Source organism: Narcine bancroftii, chromosome 7 (assembly GCF_036971445.1).
Source record: "Narcine bancroftii isolate sNarBan1 chromosome 7, sNarBan1.hap1, whole genome shotgun sequence".
Taxonomy (NCBI): domain Eukaryota; kingdom Metazoa; phylum Chordata; class Chondrichthyes; order Torpediniformes; family Narcinidae; genus Narcine; species Narcine bancroftii.
In genome coordinates this window covers 172,608,017-172,633,093 of record NC_091475.1, presented here as the reverse complement: position 1 = coordinate 172,633,093, position 25,077 = coordinate 172,608,017, and the positions used below count along the sequence as shown (strand labels likewise).

Sequence of the window (25,077 nt, the reverse complement as noted above, 5' to 3'; positions counted from 1 at the left end):
TGACTACCAGCCCCCCCACATCTCCATCGGGCACACAAAACTCAAAACGGTCAACCAGTTTACCTATCTCGGCTGCACCATTTCATCAGATGCAAGGATCGACAATGAGATAGACAACAGACTCGCCAAGGCAAATAGCGCCTTTGGAAGACTACACAAAAGAGTCTGGAAAAACAACCAACTGAAAAACCTCACAAAGATAAGCGTATACAGAGCCGTTGTCATACCCACACTCCTGTTCGGCTCCGAATCATGGGTCCTCTACTGGCATCACCTACGGCTCCTAGAACGCTTCCACCAGCGTTGTCTCCGCTCCATCCTCAACATCCATTGGAGCGCTTTCATCCCTGACGTCGGAGTACTCGAGATGGCAGAGGTCGACAGCATCGAGTCCACGCTGCTGAAGATCCAGCTGCGCTGGGTGGGTCACGTCTCCAGAATGGAGGACCATCGCCTTCCCAAGATCGTGTTATATGGCGAGCACTCCACTGGCCACCGTGACAGAGGTGCACCAAAGAAGAGGTACAAGGACTGCCTAAAGAAATCTCTTGGTGCCTGCCACATTGACCACCGCCAGTGGGCTGATATCGCCTCAAACCGTGCATCTTGGCGCCTCACAGTTTGGCGGGCAGCAGCCTCCTTTGAAGAAGACCGCAGAGCCCACCTCACTGACAAAAGGCAAAGGAGGAAAAACCCAACACCCAACCCCAACCAACCAATTTTCCCCTGCAGCCGCTGCAACCGTGTCTGCCTGTCCCGCATCGGACTTGTCAGCCACAAACGAGCCTGCAGCTGACGTGGACTTTTACCCCCTCCATAAATCTTCGTCCGCGAAGCCAAGCCAAAGAAGAAATTAAATAGGTTGAATTCTTGAATTGAGTATGTTGCATTTATATTCAAGTATATTATCATTCAATTGTACAAGTACAACTTGATAAAACAGGTCAGGTCCTAGGTGCAAAAACATGCAAGCAGACATCAAAACTATATGCAGTATGTATATACATGTATAAAAGTAAATATTGTTTAATAAATAGTAGAGTCTCAGAGGATTTGTATGAGCTTTCATCCAGTTGTTCAGCAGTCTCACTGACTGTGGGAAGAAGGTATTTCTTAGCCTGGTAGTTCTGCCTCCTGTATCACTTTCCCAACAGGAGCAGCTGAAAGATGCTCTGTGCAGGGTGGTCCTCAATGATTTTGCGAACCTTCTTCAAACAGTGATCCTGCTAGGTTGTGTAAATGTTGGGGTGGTGGAGGGATATCCCAATAATCCTCTCTGTCGCTCTTATGGATTGACCTCTAATCCATTGCTCTCTGGCAACTGTACCACATTATGATGCAGCCGGCCAGGACACTTTTGATAAAGCTCCTGTAGAAAGCTGACAGGATGGTGGCCGGTACCTTTGCCCACCTCGGTCTTAGGAAGTGCAGTTGCTGTTGTGCCTTCCTTTACAACAAGTAACGAGACACGTGTCCAAGATGAACCACTACTTAAGTGGACTCCGAGGAACTTGATAGTTTCTACTGTCTCCACTACCAAGCTATTAATGCATAGTGGAGGGTGGTCGTTCCTGGTTCTCCTAAAGTCTACAATTATCTCCTTTGTCTAGTCCAGTGGTTTTCAAACTGCCCCCCCCCCCCTAAACTCACATACCATCTTGAGCAATCCCTATGCCGTAAGTGCTCTGTCATTAGTAAGGGATTGCTTATGGTGGTATGTGAGTGGAAAGAAAAAGGTTTAAAAACCACTGTTTTAATTGTTCCTAATTGACTCATTATGTGCACGGTTTCATAACTCCAAGGGAAATGGGTCAATGACAATTTTTGTCAAGCAAAATATTTCAGTAATAATTGGGTCTCAATCTTCCCTTCCCACTCACATACCACCTTAAGCAATCCCTTAAGAATCATTTATGGCATAGGGGTTGCTTAAGGTGGCATGTGAATTTAAGGGGCAGTTTGAAAACCACAGGTCCAGTCAATGTTGAGAGTCAGGTTGTTATTCTTGCACCATATCATGAATGAGATTTTCCACCTCTATAGTGTGACACATCAGTGTTGTTGATGAGGCATGCTACTGCTGTGTTGTCTGCAGACTTGTTGACTTTGTTAGAGCTTGATCTGGCATTGCAGTCATGGGTCAATAGTGTGACCAAGAATTGGTTGAGCACACAGCCCTGAGATAGCTAATACTCAGTGTGAGAGTGCTCAATGTTCTGCTGCCAGCCCAGACAGACTGTGGTCTTTTTGTTAGAAATTCCAGAATCCAGTTACAGAAAGAGGTGAGTCCCAATGAGGACAGCTTCTCAACCAGCCTCTGGGGAATGATTGTATTAAATGCCAAGCTGGTCGATAAACAACATTCTGGCAGTTGAAGCGTCATTCTCCAGGTAGGTCAGGATGGAGTGGAGGGACAAGGCTATTAGCATCATCAGTAGAACAGTTTCATCCATAGGCAAAGTGAAATGAGTCCAGGCATTTTGGAGGTTTGCTTTGATGTGTTCCATCACCCCATTCTGAAGCATTTCAGAATGGTGGAGGTCTGTGCCGTGGGGCAGTAGTCGTCGAGGCGTGTTATTGTTGGCCTTTTTTGATACCGATATGATGGTGGCTCTCTTGAAACTTGCGGGGACAATGAATTGTTGCAGTAATGTGTTGAAGATATCCGTAAGGACCTCCATCAGTTGTCTGAGTAATCCTTCAGTACCTGACTAGGTATGTGGTCTAGTCCCACTGCTTTGTGTGGGTTCACTTTGGCTAGGGTTCTTCTCACCTCTGCTGTAGCTATGCAGAAGTATTGCCAAGAAATAATTCTTTTGAAATTGAAGCAAGGTTTTGGAAATATATAACTAATTAGCAGTTAGAACATTATATTTGAACTATATTGGCATATAAAAATGCAAATAAATCATATGCATTCAACTTGCTATGAAAGAGTAATAGAGTGTATTGCATATGTTGTGAGAGACGTGGTAAAAAATCTTTGCCTTGCAGCACATTCCTTAAGTTGTATCTTTTGAAATGAAACTTTCAAGAATCTACTAGAGTTATGAGTCATACTTGGAGCACTCTAGAAATATGCTTCATCTTGTCGAGTGTAACTGAACAAAATCATAGATTTTTTAAAAGATATCATAGTTCAATGATATAAAAGTAGGAATAGACCACTTTTCTGCCTTGACTGTTGTTCAATAGCCTCATACCCCTGAAATTTGATATCTGGAGATAACCTAAGAATATGGTCATTTACCTCAATCGTACAAGAGCCATGAATCTTTTGGTGGGTTGGCAAGGCCAACTGTATTAAATAATTCCTCAGTTGAATGGTTGTAAGTGCTATAAAAGGAATTATGTCATTCTCATAATATGACCACAACATCAATTCCAATGTTTCTGCTGTACTTCAGTCAGAGAAATGTAGTGCAGTGAAGTTGGTTTCTCAGTGGTTATGTGTAATCAAGCCAGGGATTAATTTAAATTGCAACTTGGTGCTTTTGGGTTTAATTTGGTGCTTTAGGGTATAATTCCAAATCTAAATATTTTGAGGTAAGCAAGAAAATAATTTGAATTTTGCAGGCTCTCGCAACACACAATTTCAGATTTGTTGAGAGCTTCACTTGGAAATGATAACTGCCTTGTTTTCCTTTCAAAATCTTCGTTATACTGCATTGATTCAAGATTATGTCTTCCTGGTAATGTTCTTTCTTTGGCTTGGCTTCGCGGACGAAGATTTATGGAGGGGGTAAAAAGTCCACGTCAGCTGCAGGCTCGTTTGTGGCTGACCAGTCCGATGCGGGACAGGCAGACACGATTGCAGCGGTTGCAAGGGAAAATTGGTTGGTTGGGGTTGGGTGTTGGGTTTTTCCTCCTTTGCCTTTTGTCAGTGAGGTGGGCTCTGCGGTCTTCTTCAAAGGAGGCTGCTGCCCGCCAAACTGTGAGGCGCCAAGATGCACGGTTTGAGGCGATATCAGCCCACTGGCGGTGGTCAATGTGGCAGGCACCAAGAGATTTCTTTAGGCAGTCCTTGTACCTTTTCTTTGGTGCACCTCTGTCACGGTGGCCAGTGGAGAGCTCGCCATATAATACGATCTTGGGAAGGCGATGGTCCTCCATTCTGGAGACGTGACCCATCCAGCGCAGCTGGATCTTCAGCAGCGTGGACTCGATGCTGTCGACCTCTGCCATCTCGAGTACCTCGACGTTAGGGGTGTGAGCGCTCCAATGGATGTTGAGGATGGAGCGGAGACAACGCTGGTGGAAGCGTTCTAGGAGCCGTAGGTGGTGCCGGTAGAGGACCCATGATTCGGAGCCGAACAGGAGTGTGGGTATGACAACGGCTCTGTATACGCTTATCTTTGTGAGGTTTTTCAGTTGGTTGTTTTTCCAGACTCTTTTGTGTAGTCTTCCAAAGGCGCTACTTGCCTTGACGAGTCTGTTGTCTATCTCATTGTCGATCCTTGCATCTGATGAAATGGTGCAGCCGAGATAGGTAAACTGGTTGACCGTTTTGAGTTTTGTGTGCCCGATGGAGATGTGGGGGGGCTGGTAGTCATGGTGGGGAGCTGGCTGATGGAGGACCTCAGTTTTCTTCAGGCTGACTTCCAGGCCAAACATTTTGGCAGTTTCCGCAAAGCAGGACGTCAAGCGCTGAAGAGCTGGCTCTGAATGGGCAACTAAAGCGGCATCATCTGCAAAGAGTAGTTCACGGATAAGTTTCTCTTGTGTCTTGGTGTGAGCTTGCAGGCGCCTCAGATTGAAGAGACTGCCATCCGTGCGGTACCGGATGTAAACAGCGTCTTCATTGTTGGGGTCTTTCATGGCTTGGTTCAGCATCATGCTGAAGAAGATTGAAAAGAGGGTTGGTGCCAGAACACAGCCTTGCTTCACGCCATTGTTAATGGAGAAGGGTTCAGAGAGCTCATTGCTGTATCTGACCCGACCTTGTTGGTTTTCGTGCAGTTGGATAATCATGTTGAGGAACTTTGGGGGACATCCGATGCGCTCTAGTATTTGCCAAAGCCCTTTCCTGCTCACGGTGTCGAAGGCTTTGGTGAGGTCAACAAAGGTGATGTAGAGTCCTTTGTTTTGTTCTCTGCACTTTTCTTGGAGCTGTCTGAGGGCAAAGACCATGTCAGTGGTTCCTCTGTTTGCGCGAAAGCCGCACTGTGATTCTGGGAGAATATTCTCGGCGACACTAGGTATTATTCTATTTAGTAGAATCCTAGCGAAGATTTTGCCTGCAATGGAGAGCAACGTGATTCCCCTGTAGTTTGAGCAGTCTGATTTCTCGCCTTTGTTTTTGTACAGGGTGATGATGGTGGCATCACGAAGATCCTGAGGCAGATGTAATCACATCTTTAAAGTAAATTTTGCATTTTTTCTTGCTCTGTTTTGGGCTAACTGGTCCAAAGTGCCTATCTGGGAATTTTGGGTTGTCCTCTTGAAGGCAACAATTATATTGGCTGTGAATGTAAGCTTTTGGTTCCTGGTGATGTTAAGCTCTCGATTAACAGATTCTGACATTTGTGTGTTGGGAGTAATAATTTTCTTTTTCATGAGTCATGCTTCTTATCTCTTAGTGGTGTTCTTTTGATCAAGACACTCCCAGTAGTGAAAACATCTTAAAATCTACCTTTTCCAGTATTTTCATATCTTGTATATCTCAAAATGATTACTACTAATGCCTCTAAATTCATATTCAGACCTAATAATATTTACCATCTATTGATAGGACAATCCTCCTCATCCCAGATGTTACACTACTGAATCTGGTTGGGTGGTGCCAGAATAACAAATCTTGCTTTCAATGTCACCAAGACCAAGGAGCTTTTTGATATTGAGGGGGAGGCAGAAGGACCATGCATCTGTCCATATTAATGGGAATGGGATGGAGAGGATTAGTACCTTCAAGTTCCTGGGAGTCCATACATCAGAAGACCTTTTCTGGAACCAGCATAGTGAGGCAACTGAGAAGAAGGCAAAGCCTCTATTTTCTAATAAGTTTGAGGAAATTGGTTATGTCATCAAATACTCTATAAAACCGCTACAGATTTTATCTCATCTGGCTTTGTAATTTGAGTGCCCAAAAACGCAGATGGTTGCAGAAAGTAACAAACATTCAGTTCCATAGTGTTTCACCAACCCACTATATAATTGCAGTAAAACATTTTTATTTCTGAATTTCATTCCCTTGACAATAAAGGCCAATGTGCCCTTTCCTCTTTAACTACTTCCTGCATTTGCCTTTAAACAAGCAGATACCTCAATTTATCTATCATGTTCAAGTTTATTATCACATTGTACATGTATAACCTGATGAAACAGCATTTCTCCAGACCATGGTGCACACACAAAACACAGAGTACATAATGATCACCTAAATAATCAAAATAAACGTAAAATTACGTGGGATGATTGACACTGTTGCAGGATACTGTTCATCAATATGTTAGTCTGCAGGAGGAAGCTATTCCCCAGGTTGGCAATCCTGATTTTGATGCTCCATAATGGGTGAGCTTCATCCTTCTGAAGTCCACAATCACATCCTTCACCTAGTCCACATTGAGTTGCCGTTCTCGCACTATTGTGCAACCCTTTGATCTCCTCATTGATGCTGATGAGGCCCATCTACCAAAGTATCATCTGCAAACTTGATAATTCTATTGGAACTGAATCTGTAAATGCAATGGTTAGTCAGCTGCCTGAACAATAGCAGGCTGAGCACACAGACCTGAGGAGCGCCAGTACGCAGCATGATGAGGCTTGAAGTTTTGCTGCCAAACTGGTTTATGGTCTTTTTGTCAAAAGTCCATAATCCAGTTGCAGAGAGGGATGTTAAACCCCAGCGAAAACATTTTATTCACCAGCCTTTGAAATATGATCATGATGAATGCCAAGCTGAAGTCAATAAACAACAGCCTGGTGCACGAGGTATTGTTCTCTGGGTGGGTCAGGTCAGAATGGAGCGTCTAGGGTATTGTATCATCTCTGTCCCAGTTTAGATGGCAGAGAAACTAGAACAAGTCCAATGTTGCTGGAAGGTGCACTTTGTGATCTAGCACCTGCGGCTCAAAGCACTTCATGATCGTAAACTTCAGTGCCACTGGGCAGTAGTCTTTTAGTCCGGTTACCATTACTTTCTTGGGCACGAGAATGATGGTGGCTACCTTGAATTATGTAGGGACAGTGGACTCCTGCAGTGAGATGTGGCAGATGTCCGTTATGTCCTCTGTCAGCACAGTCGCACTCCTACCTTCAGCACCTGATCAGAAATGTTATCTGAACCTGCTGCTTTGTGTGGGTTCTAACTCACCTTACCTGCAGTGATGCAGTGTGACTGTTCCTCAGCAAACTGCAAGTAGAAGGTATTCAACTTGCCGGAAGGGAGGCATTGTTGCTGACCCACAAGGTTGACTTGTAGTTAGTTGTGGTTTGAATACCGTACACGTGTGCCCAGTGTCTGGATGCTGTGTGTGTACCCAACCTTTGCCTTCCTGATTACATGGGAGAGTTCAGCCCCTGCAGATCTTCATGCCATCTTATTACCCGACCTGAAATTAGCATCACGATCTCGGAGTAATGCATTTACCTCTGTATCTAGCCACTGTTTTCAATACCCTATTCTAGGATTATATTATCCTGATCACATCAGATTTCATATTTCAGATTTTTTTTGTGAGAGTACATACATGACATCAGATACAACCCTGAAATTCCTTTTTCCTGCGGGTGCGGCAGAATTACCATTAATTGGCAGTGCAAAAAATAAACTGTCCACAGTGTAAACATCTAAACAAATAAAGGAACTGTAAACAGATAACAAATGTAAACAAACTGTGCAATACAGAGAGCAAAGAAAATCAATAAAGTGCATGCTTTGTCTTAATTTTGTGTCTTGAATCCTTATATTTCAACCAACCCTCAATTAGTAAATAATTGATGGCCAAGAACTGATCCCAAAAATACTTCACCAACTGCATCCTCCAGCGATGGGAATGGGGCAGGGACTTGAAATGGGTTGCCACTAGGAGATCCTGCTATTGTGATGGACAGTACCAAGTTGCTCAACAAAGCAATCTCCCAGTCTGTCCAATGCAGAGAAGACCACAATGGGACATCCAGATGCAGGAGATGGCCCCTTAGAATTACTTAGGGCCTGAATAATGGTGAGGTAGGAGGTGTGGGCACAGGTGTAGCACTTAACCGCAGTCATGCGTAAGTGCCATGGTGGTGATTGATGGAAATGGAGGAGCAGTAGAAGGCAATGTTCCCTGTAGAAGGCAGAGGAAAGGAAAAGATGTGTCTGGTGGTGGGAACATGAGGTACATGTTAGAAATGGCTGTGGATGATCTGTTGGATGAGGAGGCTAGTGGAATAGTGTATGAGGTATGGAGGGTGCCAGGGCAGATGTGTGGGTAATGGAGGATATGTGGGCCAAGTTGATGGTAGTAGAGAGGAAGCTACTTTTTTTGGAGGACATCTCTGATAATCTAGCATGAAAGACTTTGTCCTGGGAACAGATGCAATGGAGATGAAAGAATTGTGGGAAAAAAAGACTGGAATCTTCGGGGAAAGAGTTTGATAATGTGTCTAAATCACTACCGACCAGTGACACACAGTGATGAAGTGTTTTGAGAGGCTGGTGTTGAAGCATGCAAGTTCCTGCTGAGCAGCGACGTGATCCCTTCCAATTTTCCTACTGCAGCAACAGATCTACAGCAGATGCTATTTCATTGTGTATACACAAAGCCCTGGAACACCTGGTCAGTAAAGATGTATATATCAGGATGCTCTTTATCGACTGCAGTTCGGCATTCAACTCATATTATCCCCTCAAAACTGATCAGCAAATCCCAAGACCTGTGCCTCAATACACCATTGTGTAATTGGATACTGGGTTTCCTCACTTCAAGACCCCAACCAGTGAGGATTGGTAGGAACATCTCCACAATCTCCATCAGTACCAAAACATTACAGGGCTGTGTACTTGGCCCCCTGCTCTACTTGCTTTACACTTATGACTGTGGGGACAACAACAACACTATCTACAAATATGCTGACCATACCACGGTAGAATATGGATAAAAACAGGGCGATTAAACTCTTGGCTGAATAGTATGCACTCAATGTCGCCAAAACCAAGGACCTGATTGTGGACTTTAGGAAGAAGTCTATGATTCGGTTATCACTGAAAGACCAGAAGTGAAGAAAGTAAGCAAATTTAAATTCCTGGGAGTCACTGTTTTGGAGGATCGTTCCTGGACCCAACACACTAATGTAATTGTGAAGAAAGCATGTCAGCACCTCGACTTCCTCAGGAGTTTGCAGAGGTTCAGTATAACATGGGAAACCTTGGCAAACTTCTGTAGATGTGTAGTGGATCACTGTATCACAGCCTGATATGGGGGTACCAATACTTGTGAGAGTGAAGCCCTGCAAAAGGTAGTGGACTCAGCCCAGTACACCACAGGCAAAGCTCTCTCCATTATTGAGAAAATCTATATGGCATGCTGCCAATGGAGAGCAGCAGCAATCATTGAGGAACACACCAATTTTAGGTCGTGCTCTATTATCGCTGCTGCCATCAGGAAAGAAGGTGCCACAAGACACATACCACCAGGTTCAGGAACAGACTCTTAATATACTCAATTAAATGCTCTTTTAAGGATTCTTGCTTTGCACATTATTACTGATTTTTTTTTTCTGTACTGCGCAGTCAGTTTGTTTACATTTCTTTTTTTATATGTATTTTTCTCTTTTTTTTATGTATCTTGAGGTTTTTTTTTGCACTACAGATGAGTAGAAATTGTGCCTGGCCTGCAGGAAAAAGAATCTCAGAATTGTATGTGATGTCATGTATATATTCTAACCATAAATCTAAAATTTGAACTTTGAATTCATTTTGTCATGTAAATACTTTAAAATTTGAGTCAACTTGGCTCTACTAATCCCTCTGGCATTGCACTTAAAAAGCACAATACTTTCTTTTTAGCCAATCCATAGAAAGCAAGACCACTACGTTATCATTGGATTACTATAAAAGACATCTTGGGATAGATCTAGTCACCAAATTGCAGGAAATGCAAGCATTCAATATGCAGGTTATAAAGGAAGCCTGCCAAGACTGAAAAAAATTCATGAAGGAAAATTGGAGATGTTGGCTGTGGGGTTTTTTTTGGAACAAAGAAACCTAGGGACTTGAAGGTAGATCTTTTTTCAGCAACATGGATAAAAGGGATTTTATGACTTTATTTTAGTGTTGGTATTGTTACTCTAGCTGCAGAGCTGTTTAAACTCTTTAAATTTTTGCAAATATTTGTTACTTTATTTTTCCATATTCAGCATTTTCTCCCCTTTATTACTTTTTGGATACCGTTTCCTAGTTCCTAAAACTGTTTTTTGGATGTTTTATCATGAGGCCTTTTCTAATTCTTTTCCACATCTATTAAATATGGGCATATGACCTTTCCTGAAGGCTGAGTAGAGTGTGATTTATTTCTCATTATTTCAAATTTCTTGAGATGGTTGCTTTTGTACTAAACCTTTTATCCTAATGTTGCAATCTAGCATTGACAATTTGTCCCAAATAGCTGCATGATTGGATTTGAATTCGGGTCTCTTGTTCCTGCCAAGTGAGTTACTCAATGAAAATCAAATTCTGTCAAATTGTGATGCTTGCCTCATGGAACTTCTGGTATGAGTATCAGCTAAGATTAAATCAAAGGCTGCCCCTGATGTATTGTTTCAAGAAACTATTCCACTTGCATTCTATCAACTTGTCCAAAATAATCTTTGGTTGTTGGTTTGTATGAAGATCAAACTTCTAATAAAAGAAGCCCCACTGTCATTTCTTGTTTTCCAATAAATCGCTACCTGCCAATATTTTTTGTACCTTTGTCATTATACTGATAATCCAATCTAGCCATCTTGAATTGTTAGAATGAATGAATAATACTTGAAGAGAAATAAATAAGCTGGAAGGTTGAAGTAAAATACAAAAGTCTGCAGACATTGTGGTTGAAGTGAAAACACAATGCTGGAGAAACCCATCAGGTCAAACAGTGTATGTTGCAAAGATAAAGATACTTAACCCATGTTTTGGGCTTGAGCCCTTCATCAAGGTACAGACAAAATGCAGGCAAGTGCCTGAACAAAAGAAAAGTTGTGGTACATATGAATTACACTCATGATTTGGTGATTTTTTTGCAGCTTCTTTTAATGCTTGATTTTAAAATAAAGGTATTAATGGAGAACTCCTCTTAATACTATTCAAAATAACTTGGTGGTTTTACCAAAATGGAAATGTTTGCATTTCATATTAAGGAAGGAAACAGTTTGGAAATGGTTGAGTATTTTTTCAAAACAATGCTGATCTTATTTTACTATAGGGTATACAAATGGAGAGAGAAATTCATTATTTTCACTTGAAATGTTCTTTTGGACCTACAGAATATCTGCAATGTTTTATTATCTTTGTGTTTCTTGACTTCAGGAGAAGTTTCATGGTAAATATTAACTGAGTTCTTTGCTTGTGTAAGCAAGGCAAATTTCTTCCAATACTGTAAAATAGAGATGATTTTTATGGAAGTGTACAATTGTTGAAAAATCAAAGATTTAAACTGCTTCATTGCAGCTAAATTGGTGCATCCATATATCATTAATCAAGTTTATCATTGTTAGAAATGTTTATTTGGGCCTCATTGAAGTTGCGTTGTCTTTATTTTTGACAGTTGAAATAACTTTCAGAAATCACAATACACAAATCACTTTTTTCATTGATACAGTTTACATGTAATAGAATTTGTACAGTCCCAAAGAACATTTTTTTTGCAGGCTTCAATCAGGTTGTAGTTGCATTGCATGGTCAGTTATAAGCATGTTTCTGCATTTATTACTAAAATTTCTGCAAATAATCAGTCCAGTTATTTACCTTGGAATGAAAATTTAGATCTAGGCTAGATCTAAGTACAAACTATTTTGCATAGATGCGTATAGCCCAGCTCCTGCTGGCAACCAAGGCCCTGCTCCACTTGTGGGTATGAACATGAACAACCGTGGACCTGTGCCTGGCGCTTCAGTGGGACCTGTCCCAGCCATTGGGCCAGAAGGAACAACAAATCTGGGAACACCCATGCTGGGAGACAACAGTGGAACAATGGTAATGTATAAAATCATCTAGTGTTTATTGTGATTTCAATTTAAATAACATAAAGGTATTTTTATATTAGCACAGTGCAATGTACTTGCAGTGGTCAGCAGATTTTATAGAAAGCACACCAGGAAAGTCAAGGAAGTAGAACAATTTATTTGATCAAACTGCAAGCTGTTTTGGGGTATTTTTAGATTTGTAGGGTACAATTTAGCTAAATGAGCATCTTGTGCAGTTGACACCTAAATGCTGAAACTGAAAATGATAGAACAATGCAACAACTGCATTGCATTAAATTTATAAAATGAGTATAGATGCTTTTTTAATTGGGCACTTTTGTCATGCAACTAAGATGTTTTGATGTTCAGAACTTAAAATTTCATTTAGATGTTGAATATTGCAAATTTGAAAAATATAATTCTAAGATTAATTTTGTTTTTGATTATACTATGTAATAACTAATAGATAAAGAAATTGGGGCCGTGTCAAGCAAACATTAATGGCTTTAAAAAAGTGTCCATGTTATGTTCAGCGACTGGAGGCTAGTTCAATTTTTTGTTGTATTTTCTGTGATGAAAATGTGGGGATAAAGTTGAAATTTTAAAATTTGAAGGGATACTGCAAAAGAAATTTATCAAAATGTTGCATCTGATGCTGCATTACACTTTAAAACAAGCACTAAATTAAAATTATACTTTTGTCTTAATTCACAGAACTTGAACAAAGCTTTAAACTTACCTCGAGTAACTAAGTGCTCTAAATTCTTTTTTCAGTTTTGTTCAATGTGCCAAGTGTAAACATACTGTTCTAATAATAATCTCAAATTCACACAAAATAATTTTTGCAATTTGTTTTAAGTTTAGAGGCTAGAAATTAAATCATACAAGTTATACAGAGATGTTGGGGTTGAAATTTAGTATATTAAAATCCCTATTATCCGATACCTACGAGGATCGTGGATGCCGGAAATGCAAATTTTCTGGTTGACCGAGACTCACTCTTCCAATGCCTAACCAATAGACCTGAATTATGAATACACAGTTTAAAAGATAAAAGACTATGCAAAATGTTAAATATTTAGAGAAAATAATCAGTATTGTAGTCTTCAATTATGTAAAGTTCACTTTAATCAAGTAATTCCAGTAACTTACAAAATTTAAATTCTAACCCTAGTTGCTGGTGCTGTAATAGTGTTCCACTAGCTGCAACACAAACCATACCACTGTTATAATTGAACCCCTCCCCCAAAGTGTACAGACAAAGACTTACTAATATACTTAATACTAATAAAAATAAAGACTCTTACTAGGCAGGGATAGGGAGACACTTTGCGAGAGTTAGCCCAGCGGCAAGCAGCATTGGCTGGTTCTTCATCCTGGACATCACCATTTCATTTCAACACAACTTTATTGAAACTATTCAAACAGCTGCTGTGTTCAGGGCACGACGGGGGTACTCCACTGTATGAATATTTGCTCCCATCTTCACCAAGGCAACCCAACCCACCTCCAAGCAAGTGTCCAGGTCAGGCCCTTGGCGCACCTTCCTCGCACTGACAACCTGGCTCCTCTCCATGCAAGTGGCAACAGTGAAAAGAATGTGCCTGCATTGAGAGGCATTGTTAGTACATTAGGGCAAGCCTGCACATGTTAACGAAGTCTCAGCGCTCACCCACAGGGACTGTCCATCTGGCCTTGTTCCTTCAAATGTATTTATTTCCTTTTTTTTGCATGTTTGAGTTTCTGGTTGATTTGAATTTCAGATAATGGGGATTTTACTGTAAGTATGCCTAACTCCAATCCTTTTCCAACAGTTTTAGATATTTCTAATGTCCAGATATTGTTTTAAGATTTGATGTTACAGAGAATGAAAGTGTAGTCCATTTTCTCATCAAAATTGAAAATTTGGTTTGTTTGCATCTCCCACGTTTTCAGAATGAGAATGTCGATAATGGTGGACATGAGTGGTATAGCCCATTTCAGTGTGTCATTTTAAATTTTATGTATAAGATTGAGATAACAAGAAATACATGTAATCCAACATTTGAATTGTGACTAGTACCTTAATGTATTTACCTCGGATTTAAATCTGGGTTGAAACATGCTGAGGAAGTGTAATCTTCCCTTTTTTTTGGTAAGAGTTTTTCAATTTGAAAGTAAGAATAGAAATGCATGGTGAAAAACATGAAAATGTCTTCATCTCTTAAGGATTTACCCTTTCAGTTTACTTGGTAACTATACTGAACACTTTAAAATTATTTCTTAGCAATTTTTCCTCATTGGGACAGAATTATTTAACACAGTGGATTTTCTTTGAACTGAACTACTGCCCAGAAGCATAATTAATTTTATCATTAAAATTGGAGAGAGAACAGCATATTTATAAGTGATGGATTGACAATATGGTTTAATTTCATGAATGAGTAATAAACATTCACTGTATGTTGGCCATTTGTGAGTTTTGCTGTACGTGATCTAAATATCTATTTTAGTGCAGGGTACAGTAATTTTTTTTTAAATTGTTTGAGTTCAATATAATTATCTCATATACATGTTACATTAACATAAGAGGGAAATATCAAAATGTTTACATAATGTATAACTGGTAAAAATGTTCTAATTAACAGTTTCCCATTTTTGCTATTAATTGTTAATTATTATTAAGATTAAAAATGAAAATCACATGAATTACTTTATAAGCAATATGTTCATAGCTTTGTAAAATATGTTAATATTATTAATCTAGGACCATCATATATAAATTCCAATTAATCAACTTATATTATGAAACAAAAAAATACAACTAAAAATTAAACTAACACTAATCTAAGAAGGAAATTAAAGGGCATGGATCTATTTTAGTCTTAAAAATTGTTGATAAAGATTGAAAAATGTTTCCCCAAAATCTTCCTAATTTGGGACATTCCCAAAACATGTAGATTAGTGAGCCTTCTAAAATTTTGAACCTTTCGCACAATGGAACAACATGTGCATAAAAACAAGATCATTTAAGTTTAGACGTGTGTATTCTGTGTACCACTATAAATTGTAATAAACTATATCTAGCGCAAAATAATGAATCATTAATCAAATTAAAAGTGAAATGCCAGTCCTCATCTGAAGTAGTTATATTAAAATCCCATTCCCAATTGTTTTTAATCTTAACCATTGAATTAGTCTTAAATCCAATAAATTATTATAAATACATGATATTAACCCACTGTGAACAAACTGCAAATCAAAAAATATATAGAGAATATTTGAGTTTGCGATTTGAGGGAAATCTTGTATCTTAGATTGGACAATATGTCTAATTTTCAAATATCTAAAAAAAATTGTCTATTGAAAAGCTTAAATTTAACTGACAATTGTTCAAAGGAAGCAAAATTCTTATGGATAAATAAATCTTTGTAACTTTTAATACCTAATCTATTGCCATTCTTAAAATCTGCATCTATAACAGAAGATGGAAAAAAAAGTGATTATATACAATGGGGACTTGCCAGGAAAAAACTATTACAACCGAAAAATTTCCTAAATTGATTCCATATTCTTAGTCTATTCCTCATTATCTGATTGTGAATCAGTTTAGAAAATGATAATGGTAAAGTTGAACCTGAAAGTAAGTTTTCCAAAAAAATTTCAATTCCATTTCTATCCAAGAAGGACGGCTAGTTAGATGATAAAATTTTAATGGTAAAAGTAAATGATGTATATTAATCGCTCAATAATAAGATAAAAGGTCTGGCAGTGAAAGTCCTCTATTCCTTACCATTTTCTGAAGATGGATTTTATTTATTTGTGGTTGCTTCCCTGGTATATACAAGAAGAAATAATCAAATCTAATGAGTCAACAAATGATTTGGGAATAAAAATTGGTAAAGCTTGAAAAAGATGTAGAAATTTAGGTAAAATAGTCATTTTAATATCGAATTAATGCATCCAATCATTGTAATCTGCAATGGAAACCATTCAGATGGAAACACTTCAATCTGATTAAATAATGCTACAAATTTTTCTTTTATAAGCTCTTTATGACTTTTTGTAATTATAATTCCTAAATAAGAATTGGTCCTTGACTATCTTGAAGGGAAAGTTAGAATACAAAGAAATAGGTCCCTTTAAAGGTTAGAGTTCACTTTTATATAAATTTTCTTTATAACCTGAAAAGTGTCCAAATTGAACAAACATTTAATATTTTAGTTATGGAAATCTCTGCATTTGAAATAAACAGCAATAAATCATCTGCATAAAGAGATACTTTATGTGTGTTTTCCCTTAAATTCTCCACACTATTGTTGGGCAGCCACTAGAGGTTCCAACACTATGTCAAAGAGTAAAGGACTTAATGACATCCTTGAACTGTTCCCCTAAGTAGCCTAAACATTTTTGATTGTGGTAAATTAGTAAGTTTTGAAGCCATAGGACATAAATATAATAAATTGATCTAATTGATAAAATCTGGACCAAAATTTAATTTCTCTAAAGTAGCAAAGAAATAGTTCATTTCTACCCAATCGAATGAGATCTGGGTAGAAGGTAGATGTATTGTATTCAGTACACGATATATAATAATAAGAATAACAAGTTTTACTAAAACGTGTTTGATCTGAATTAATAATTGATGGTAAAATGTTTTCAAACCTATCCACTAACACTTTACTTAATGGTGATATGAAGATTTTATTTAATGAAATAGGTCTATAAGAGGCACATTCTGTTGCTTCTTTCCCTCTTTTTTTTTCAAAATAAGAGAGATGCTCGCCTTCATTAAAAGATGATGGAAGCATTCCTTTTTTAATTGAATCTTCAAAATCAATCTACAAGCATTTTAGAAAAGAATATATAAACTTCTGCAGGGAAACCTTCTGGTCCTGGAGATTTACCTGACTGTAAGGAAGAAATAGCAACAGAAATTTCTTCCTCAGAAATGGGTTCCTCTATCTTTAAATGCTTATCCTGTAGACTTATTCGAACTAATAATGTTGACATCAAAACAAAATTATTCTTAAACTCAGAGCTATAAAGATTAGAATAAAATTGTCTAAAATTATTAATTTTAGATTAATCTGTTGTCTGCATACTATCTCATCCAAATCTTATTAATTTCCTTTCTCGCAGCAATCCCTTTCAATTGACCAGCAAGTAGCCTACCAGTTTTTTCACCATGAATATAGAAATGATTGTTGCTTCTCAACATTTGCTGTTCTATAGGATATGTGGAAAGAAGATCAAACTTTGTTTTAAGTTCAACACGTCTTTTATACCAATCTGGATTTTTATTTTGAGCAAATAATGTATTAATTTGTTTAATCTGATTTATTAGTTCCAGTCTTTCTTTCTTAGCCTTTTTGTTAATATTAGCTATATAAGAAATAATTTGTCCACTCAAATAAACTTTCATAGTATCCCAAACAATCAAATTAGATATTGATAGGGAGGAATTGGTTTTTAAAAAAATTGTTTTTGTTGTTCCAAAAAAATTGAAAAATTCTTCATCTGCAAGTAGAAAAATATTAAATCTGCATTGTCTTTTAAAGGCAGGGAAAAATTCAAGGTTAGTACAACAGGAGTAACATAACATAACATAACATAACAATTACAGCACGGAAACAGGCCATTAGGCCCTTCTAGTCCGCACCGAACCAAACACCCCTTTCTAGTCCCACCTCCCTGCACAATGCCCATAACCCTCCATCTTCTTCTCATCCATATACCTGTCCAACCTTTTCTTAAATAATACAATTGACTCCACCGCCACTATTTCTCCTGGAAGATGATTCCACACGGCTACCACTCTCTGAGTAAAGAAGTTCCCCCTCATGTTACCTCTAAACCTCTGCCCCTTAATTCTTAACTCATGTCCTCTTGTTTTAATCTTTCCTCCTCTTAACGGAAATAGTCTATCCACATCCATTCTGTCTATCCCTTTCATAATCTTAAATACTTCTATCAAATCCCCTCTCAACCTTCTACGCTCCAAAGAATAAAGACCCAATCTGTCCAATCTCTCCCCATACTCCAGATGCTTAAACCCAGGCAACATTCTGGTAAACCTTCTCTGCACTCTCTCCACTCTGTTTATATCCTTCCTATAATTAGGCGACCAGAACTGCACACAGAACTCCAAATTAGGCCGCACCAACGTCTTATACAATCTCAACATCACCTCCCAACTCCTATATTCCATGCAATGATTGATAAAGGCCAGCATACTAAAAGCCTTCTTCACCACCCTATTCACGTGAGTTTCTACCTTCAGGGAACGATGTACCGTCACTCCTAAATCTTCCTGCTCTTCTGTATTCCTCAATGCTCTCCCATTTACCACATATGTCCTATTCTGATTCTTCTTACCAAAATGAAGCACCTCACACTTATCAGCATTAAATTCCATCTGCCATTTTTCAGCCCACTTTTCTAAGCAGCCCAAATCCCTCTGCAATCCTTGAAAACCTTCTTCATTATCCACTATTCCACCTATCTTAGTATTGTCTGCATATTTACTAATCCAATTCACCACCCCATCATCTAGATCATTAATGTATATAACGAACAACAATGGGCCCAATACAGATCCTTGAGGCACACCACTGGTCACCGGCCTCCAACCTGACAGACAATTATCCACTACCACTCTCTGGCCTCTCCCATTCAGCCAATGTTCAATCCATTTGACTATCTTAAAATTTATATCTAAAGACTGCACCTTCCTAACTAACCTTCCATGTGGTACCTTATCGAAGGCCTTACTGAAATCCATATAGACAACATCCACTGCGCTACCCTCATCCACATTCCTAGTCACCTCTTCAAAAAATTCAATCAGATTGGTCAAACATGACCTTCCTCCCACAAATCCATGTTGAGTGCTCCTGATCAGACCCTGTCTATCCAGATGTTTATAAGTACTATCTCTAAGAGATAGTATGATCAGAAATAATTATTACTTGATGATCACAAGCTTTAGTTGTTGCAATCAGTCGATTATCTAATAAAAAATAATCAATTCTAGAATAAGAACGGTGTACATTCAAAAAAAAAATTCTCTATTATTAGGATTTAAAAATCACAGTCCAGCATTCTTGGTTTACAGCACATTTCATTAATTTATTCTAGTCACGTTTTGCCTGCTTTTAAAAGTCTTTGATGTTGTTTATGATTTAAGAATTCTTTGGTAAATAATTGTATGGTCCTACTCCATTTGCCACACACATTTAACAGGAGACTGGTCCTTTTTGGGAGCACTAGTTTTACTCCCCACAGTTGGAAATGTGCTTTCCTGTTGGTAAATTGCCTTTAATTAGTATTTCAAAGGCTGGCTTTTTTTTGCTTCTACTCTGCATACTGTACCGATGCACTGATTAGGGGAGAATTAATTATAGTTGTGTCTACTTGCCTGGGATAATCAGTATCAAAAGATAAGTATATGCCTGAAGACTTGGAAAACCAAGGAATAGTTGCATACTTTTTCTGATTATATTGACCAGTAACTTTGCGACCTATGACATGGGAAATGGGAATGTAAAACATAGTTTGGCAAGAGGGCGCAATCAGAGGGACAGTTTTGAGATTAGCTAGGCTTGCAGAAAAAAAGTGGGAAGTGTAGTTTGTAGGAAAACTCGTAACTGCGAGAGTGAAGGAAAATGGATCAATGCTGATGAAAGTAGAAAGAGGGAACTGGAGTTGGTCGGGAATAGGAAAAATGAAAGTAAGATGATTTGGGAATATGAGGAGTGAAGGGAGAGAAGTGTTGTCGAGCAAAAACAAAAGGTAAAATGTTCAAGGAGAGAGATTAGAATGAAGGTGAAAAGATGCAATAATCAAGGAAGGAGTGAGATGGATTGTGAGGGGTTGTTAGGGTTTATAAAGGGAAATATTGGCCCCAACAAAACACAAAATTTTTCCCTGTATTTGATCACATATGAAACAGAGCTTTGTTGTTTAGAATTTGCCTGGAAAATGCAAGCAGGTGAAAATTAGAATCAGATTTGAGGGAGTGTGAGCCAACTCTAAAAGATATTGACGGTAATTTTATGAGCTATCAATGTGGCGGTGGCTTTAAAAATAATTAATTGCTGAGCGTGGAACTATCCATTAATATTAATATCATTGGTTTGTGTTTTTTAATTACCGTGATTGTAGTCAACTCTACAAATACGACAAGTAACCTTCGGATTCTTTGGTATTGATAACTTGTGCAGATAATATTCTGAGGTTGTCATGTTTACACATTGATATTTTTTTTAGTCTTGTGAATAGACAAAATGAAAAATATAATTTTGACATATTGTGAGTATGCTTTGGTTTTATGCAGTTGGGAGTTTTTACAAATGGTTTTTTTTGTGTTAAACCAGTAGTTTTAAAAGTAGGTTCTAAATATGCATTTCATTATTAAAAGCACATCATCTGTGTTAACTAATGTCATTGCTCCTTTTATCTCCTTTTTGTATGTTCCTGGTACTGCTGGACTGCCTGCCAAACTTCATGATACCAACATGGGAATGTCGCCAATCAATTGATAAATTTGTCATCTTTTGTTTGGTTCCTACCATGGAATGTGCTGTGGACATGCTTTTTATAAAATTAATCACTATTCAAATGGACACTAGCGTAATGATAGATTTCCTCAAGGAACTCCCAATCAAGTAGGCTCTCCTCCTATGGTCAGTAGGGGAAACTTGAGCGGAACCCCTGCACCTGAGGCTGCTCCACAACAACCCATGGCAGGTGTGGCTGCTGTGACTGGTGCACCTGGTGGTTTTGGTAGAGGAAATCAAGTAGTTAACTTTGATGAAGTCAATAAACGCCGCAGATATTAGACATTTGTAACTGTAACAAACACCATTCCTTTTTGACAATTTAAGGTACATGGATATCTGGTGATTTAAAACTATCAGTTCAGTTTTACCTGCTGTTATCTGACTTTTTTAATGTGATGTAGATCTTTGGATTTTGTTTTCTTAGATCAAGTTTTTTTTTGTTTGAATCTTTATATTGACGTAAAAATTATTTGGGCTTTGTTGCATAAAACAGCCACCACATAAAACATCATTGTTTAATAAGTTGGCCTTATACTTTGTGTCTAGTATAAAACATCTTTTAAAATGTGACCATGCTGTAAAATCCATGGAATGATAAATAAAATAAATAAACCATTTTCTTTTGTTAACGTAATTGATCATGAAGTAACTTTTACTAAGCAATGCACAATGTGCATGATTTTATAGTTGCATTTTATTTGTCTTTTAGTGATCATTTCATCCCATGGTTAATCATGTTTCACAGATCATTTTCTCAAAATCAAGTTGCGTATAATACTGTGCTACCCATGTTAATGTGATCATTTGGAAACAACTTTTTTTTAAATCCTTTTTTTTTCTCTCCCTACATTTCTTTTGCACTCTCTTCCTCTGCTTCTCTTTTTTTTTTAAAAAAAAGCCTCCAACCCAAATAATTAGCTCATTTTCAGAAATTCTGATCCAGTTAAATTTTTGTTTTAAATATCTTATATATTTGTGTAATAGTTGATCCCATGTAAAATTCAACCACCCCCCCCCCTCTTTTTTTTGGGCGCAAAAACAATATATTTTCTGTTTGACCAGTGTAAAAGTCGACCCCAACCCCCCCATTTTTGGCCCTGACCATCTGAGCTCCTGCCCATGTGAGCTCCGAACACTGATTTACCACTCAGTCCTGACCATCCGAGCTCCTGGTGCCTTCAATGTCGCAGATGCTTACCGCAGTCAAAAGTATAACCAGTGTAAAAGTCGACCTGCCCCCTCCCCCCCCCCAAAATTTTGACCCAAAAAATTGGTCCAAAAAAAAACAACTATTACACAAGTCTATATGATGGTCACCACTTTGAAATCTTGTGCAATGCTGCCTATGTTGAAGTAACACTGTAGATGGATTATTTGAATAGGTTAGCAATATCCAATGAAAATTGAATACATACAATTTTTTTCATTTGAGTTTTTTTGTATTTCTACACTCTCGCTTTTGTAAGGCAAAATATGTACTCTAGGAATTGAAGAATTGAACCGTATTGTCAATTACTATTCAACGCATAAACTTGTTTCAATTATTCAGTTTAAATGGATGATCTGTTGAATTGGTATTCATTTGATTGTTGTATCAGTACAGTCTGTTGACAAGTAATGAACAGGTTCTGTTTTTTCTGATATTGTTGTTTATTTTGTCTTTGTGGGAAAATGCACAAAAATCATTGTTAACTATATTTCCCAATACTTCAATGAATGGCATCAAATGCAAGACTGATAAGAAAGAACAATTACTATGTGAAGAGAGAGCAAGAGACGATCTAATTCTACAGTTTGTAAGAACAAATGTGCAATATACATTGAACTGTTTAAGTGTCCCAATATTATGGGATCTTATTCATATGGAGGGGTATCCATAAATCAGGTGATAGTAAGCTGGCGAACTTGGCAGTTTTGGCATATTCCTCAACTGAAGCTTCGTTTTAAATTAATTTGAAAACAGTTGTTCAAATACAATGCCTCCGATATATTTTTTAAAAATCAAGTTACTTGAACTTCTAGCTGCATGGTTATAAGGTTATTCAAAATTCTTTTCTGGTGTAGAACTCTCTTGGTTACTTTTATGCATCTTTTGTAATGTCTGATTGGTCTTCGGCATATTTTAAAAATAATATTTCAGGTCAGACTTCAATCCATTAATGTTGTTAAGATTGAGCTGTGTTTATTTCCAATGTATAGTCAGTTTTTGATTCCATAAAAGAGCACTGCAGTGGCGAAAAAAAATTTGTACATCTTGATATTTTCCAGAGTTTGAATCACAAATTGAAATGTTCTGTGATTCTTCAGTCATATATATTTAATTTGGTGTTTTGGTAGAGCTTCACAATATTTTTAATTGGTGAATATATCTTAATGTCTACTGACAATCCATAAATGGTACAAGTTTTTTTCTGAGCTGAGTTGTCAATAGAAAAGGACAAATGAGGTGAAATCATGTTGGAAAACTGGAATATCCTTCCCCATTTCCCTCAGGGAGTCTCGCAATCTCTGTGAGACTGTTCTGGTCTTTGCAAAATTTTCACTGTGATACAACTTGCACAAAAATTGGAAATATCCAATCTTTTGGATTTTCTTGTGTTCTGATTTGAATGACTCTGGGGCTCTTCACTTGAAACCTTTGTTGACAGTTTATTATGTCATCTGACTAGAAACTGGTGTTTATAAAAACATTCATTTGGTAAGTTCTCAAAGTTTAAAATTAAAACTTAATTCATATCTTTGCATTTTTCAAAGCATGATGGCCTTTTTTATATATATTTATACACTGAAGGTTTATTAATCTGGTTTTTTTGTTCTATTGCCTTAACTTTGGTATTCCTCAAGATTCAAAGAACCCAATACCAAATGTAGGTAAACAAGGGACACAGCAAATGCAATAATCTGAAGCAACATAAATTACTGGAGGAACTCCGCGGGTCAGGCAGCATCCATGGAAGGCGATAAATATTCGATGTTTTGGCAGAAATCCTTCTTCAGGATTGCCAAGAAATGGAACAGAAGCCTGAATTCAAGAGGGGGAGGAGCACAGGCTGGCTAGTAATAAGTGAATACAAGGAGGTGGGATTAACATGAGATGCTAGGGTATGACAGGAGGAAGAAAGAGGATGTGGAAGATGCACTCTGACAGGAGGCGAAAGGGAAGTGGGTGGGAATGGAAGAAGGAAGGTATGAATGATGGACAAGTAAAGGAGTGATGGAGGGAAAAGAGAAGGACAAGAGAGATGTGGGAAAGCAAGGTTGGGGAAGTGTTTGACAAAGCAGGGGAGGTTGGTGGAAATTTGAGAAATGGGAGTGATGCCAACTTGTTGGACTGAATATAAGGTGCCGTTTCTCCAATTTGCTGTCAATATTAAGTGCACATTCACTTCTTCTATTTGCTTCTGTGGATATTACTGGCCAGGCAGCTGTGTACAGTCTATCTGTAACCATTTTTCAGAATGTATATTAGACATTTTGGTCAGATCACCAATATGTAAAAAAAATTTAGACATGCAGCACAGAAACAGGCCATTTTTGGCTCCTGAGTCCATGCCACCCAATTATACCCACCAGTATGTTTCAAACGATGATAGGAAACAAGTGCCCCCAGGGAAATCCCATGCAGACATGGGCAGAATATACAAACTCCTTATAGATAGCTCGGGATTGGAACCCTGGACCCAATTGCTGGCACTGTAAAGGCGTTGCACTCACTGCTAAGCCAAACATACCACACCAAATAATACTCAGGCTTTCACTAACATGTAATTTTATGAATCCTAAACTTATTAATTATTTAAATTGAAGTGCCTCTGTGGTTGTGATAAGAGTTCAGACTTAGTGGACCCTGTCTCTGGGTGTGAGACCTTTTTGGCTTCTTCATTCCATAAATATTCAATTTTTGTCATCCTGAACTACTTACAGCTGTGACCATCTCATATTCTTCATCTTTCAGTAATAAAGTACTTCCCCCATTTTATGACTTTCATTTTTATTTGGTTTCTATTGTTATGAGTTCAGTGAACCTCATATACCAGCAGCAATAAAAATACACCAAAGCAATGGTTCCTTAAACAAAATATTAAGCATGGAACAAGATCAACACCAAGTTATTTACACAATCCCAAACCCCCCCACCTAATCTAAGCCCAAGTGTATGCAATGTGTTTTCAAGGAAGTCCTTTTTACTGGCCAATCTTCCACTGTCCACATTTCCAAGGCTACAGTTTCCAGTAATCTTCAATCCTGTGCACACAATCATAGTCATTACATTCAAGCAAACCTCAGTGCTTTACCTAGACTTACCAGGAGGAAATTTGTAGAGGGTTACAGAGAGATGGTTGTTTTTTGGACACCCCAAACAGGAGTGTCTTCCAGAAGAAACTTG

The 25,077-nt window shown here is 38.1% G+C and overlaps 1 protein-coding gene across 2 annotated transcripts in view; it reads left to right on the top strand.

The window, feature by feature from the left end:
• pspc1 (paraspeckle component 1) overlaps positions 1-25,077 on the top strand; it is a 91,150-nt gene that overhangs the window by 45,812 nt on the left and 20,261 nt on the right. The window contains exons 8-9 of one of the 2 annotated variants that reach the window (XM_069891344.1): positions 11,985-12,157; positions 20,760-21,307. The exons of the other annotated variant lie outside the window; for it this stretch is intronic. Coding sequence (XP_069747445.1) covers positions 11,985-12,157; positions 20,760-20,969 — 383 coding nt within the window. The 3' untranslated portion in view covers positions 20,970-21,307. Of the gene's footprint in view, positions 1-11,984; positions 12,158-20,759; positions 21,308-25,077 lie in introns of those variants that run through there. 2 annotated transcript variants of the gene reach the window in all.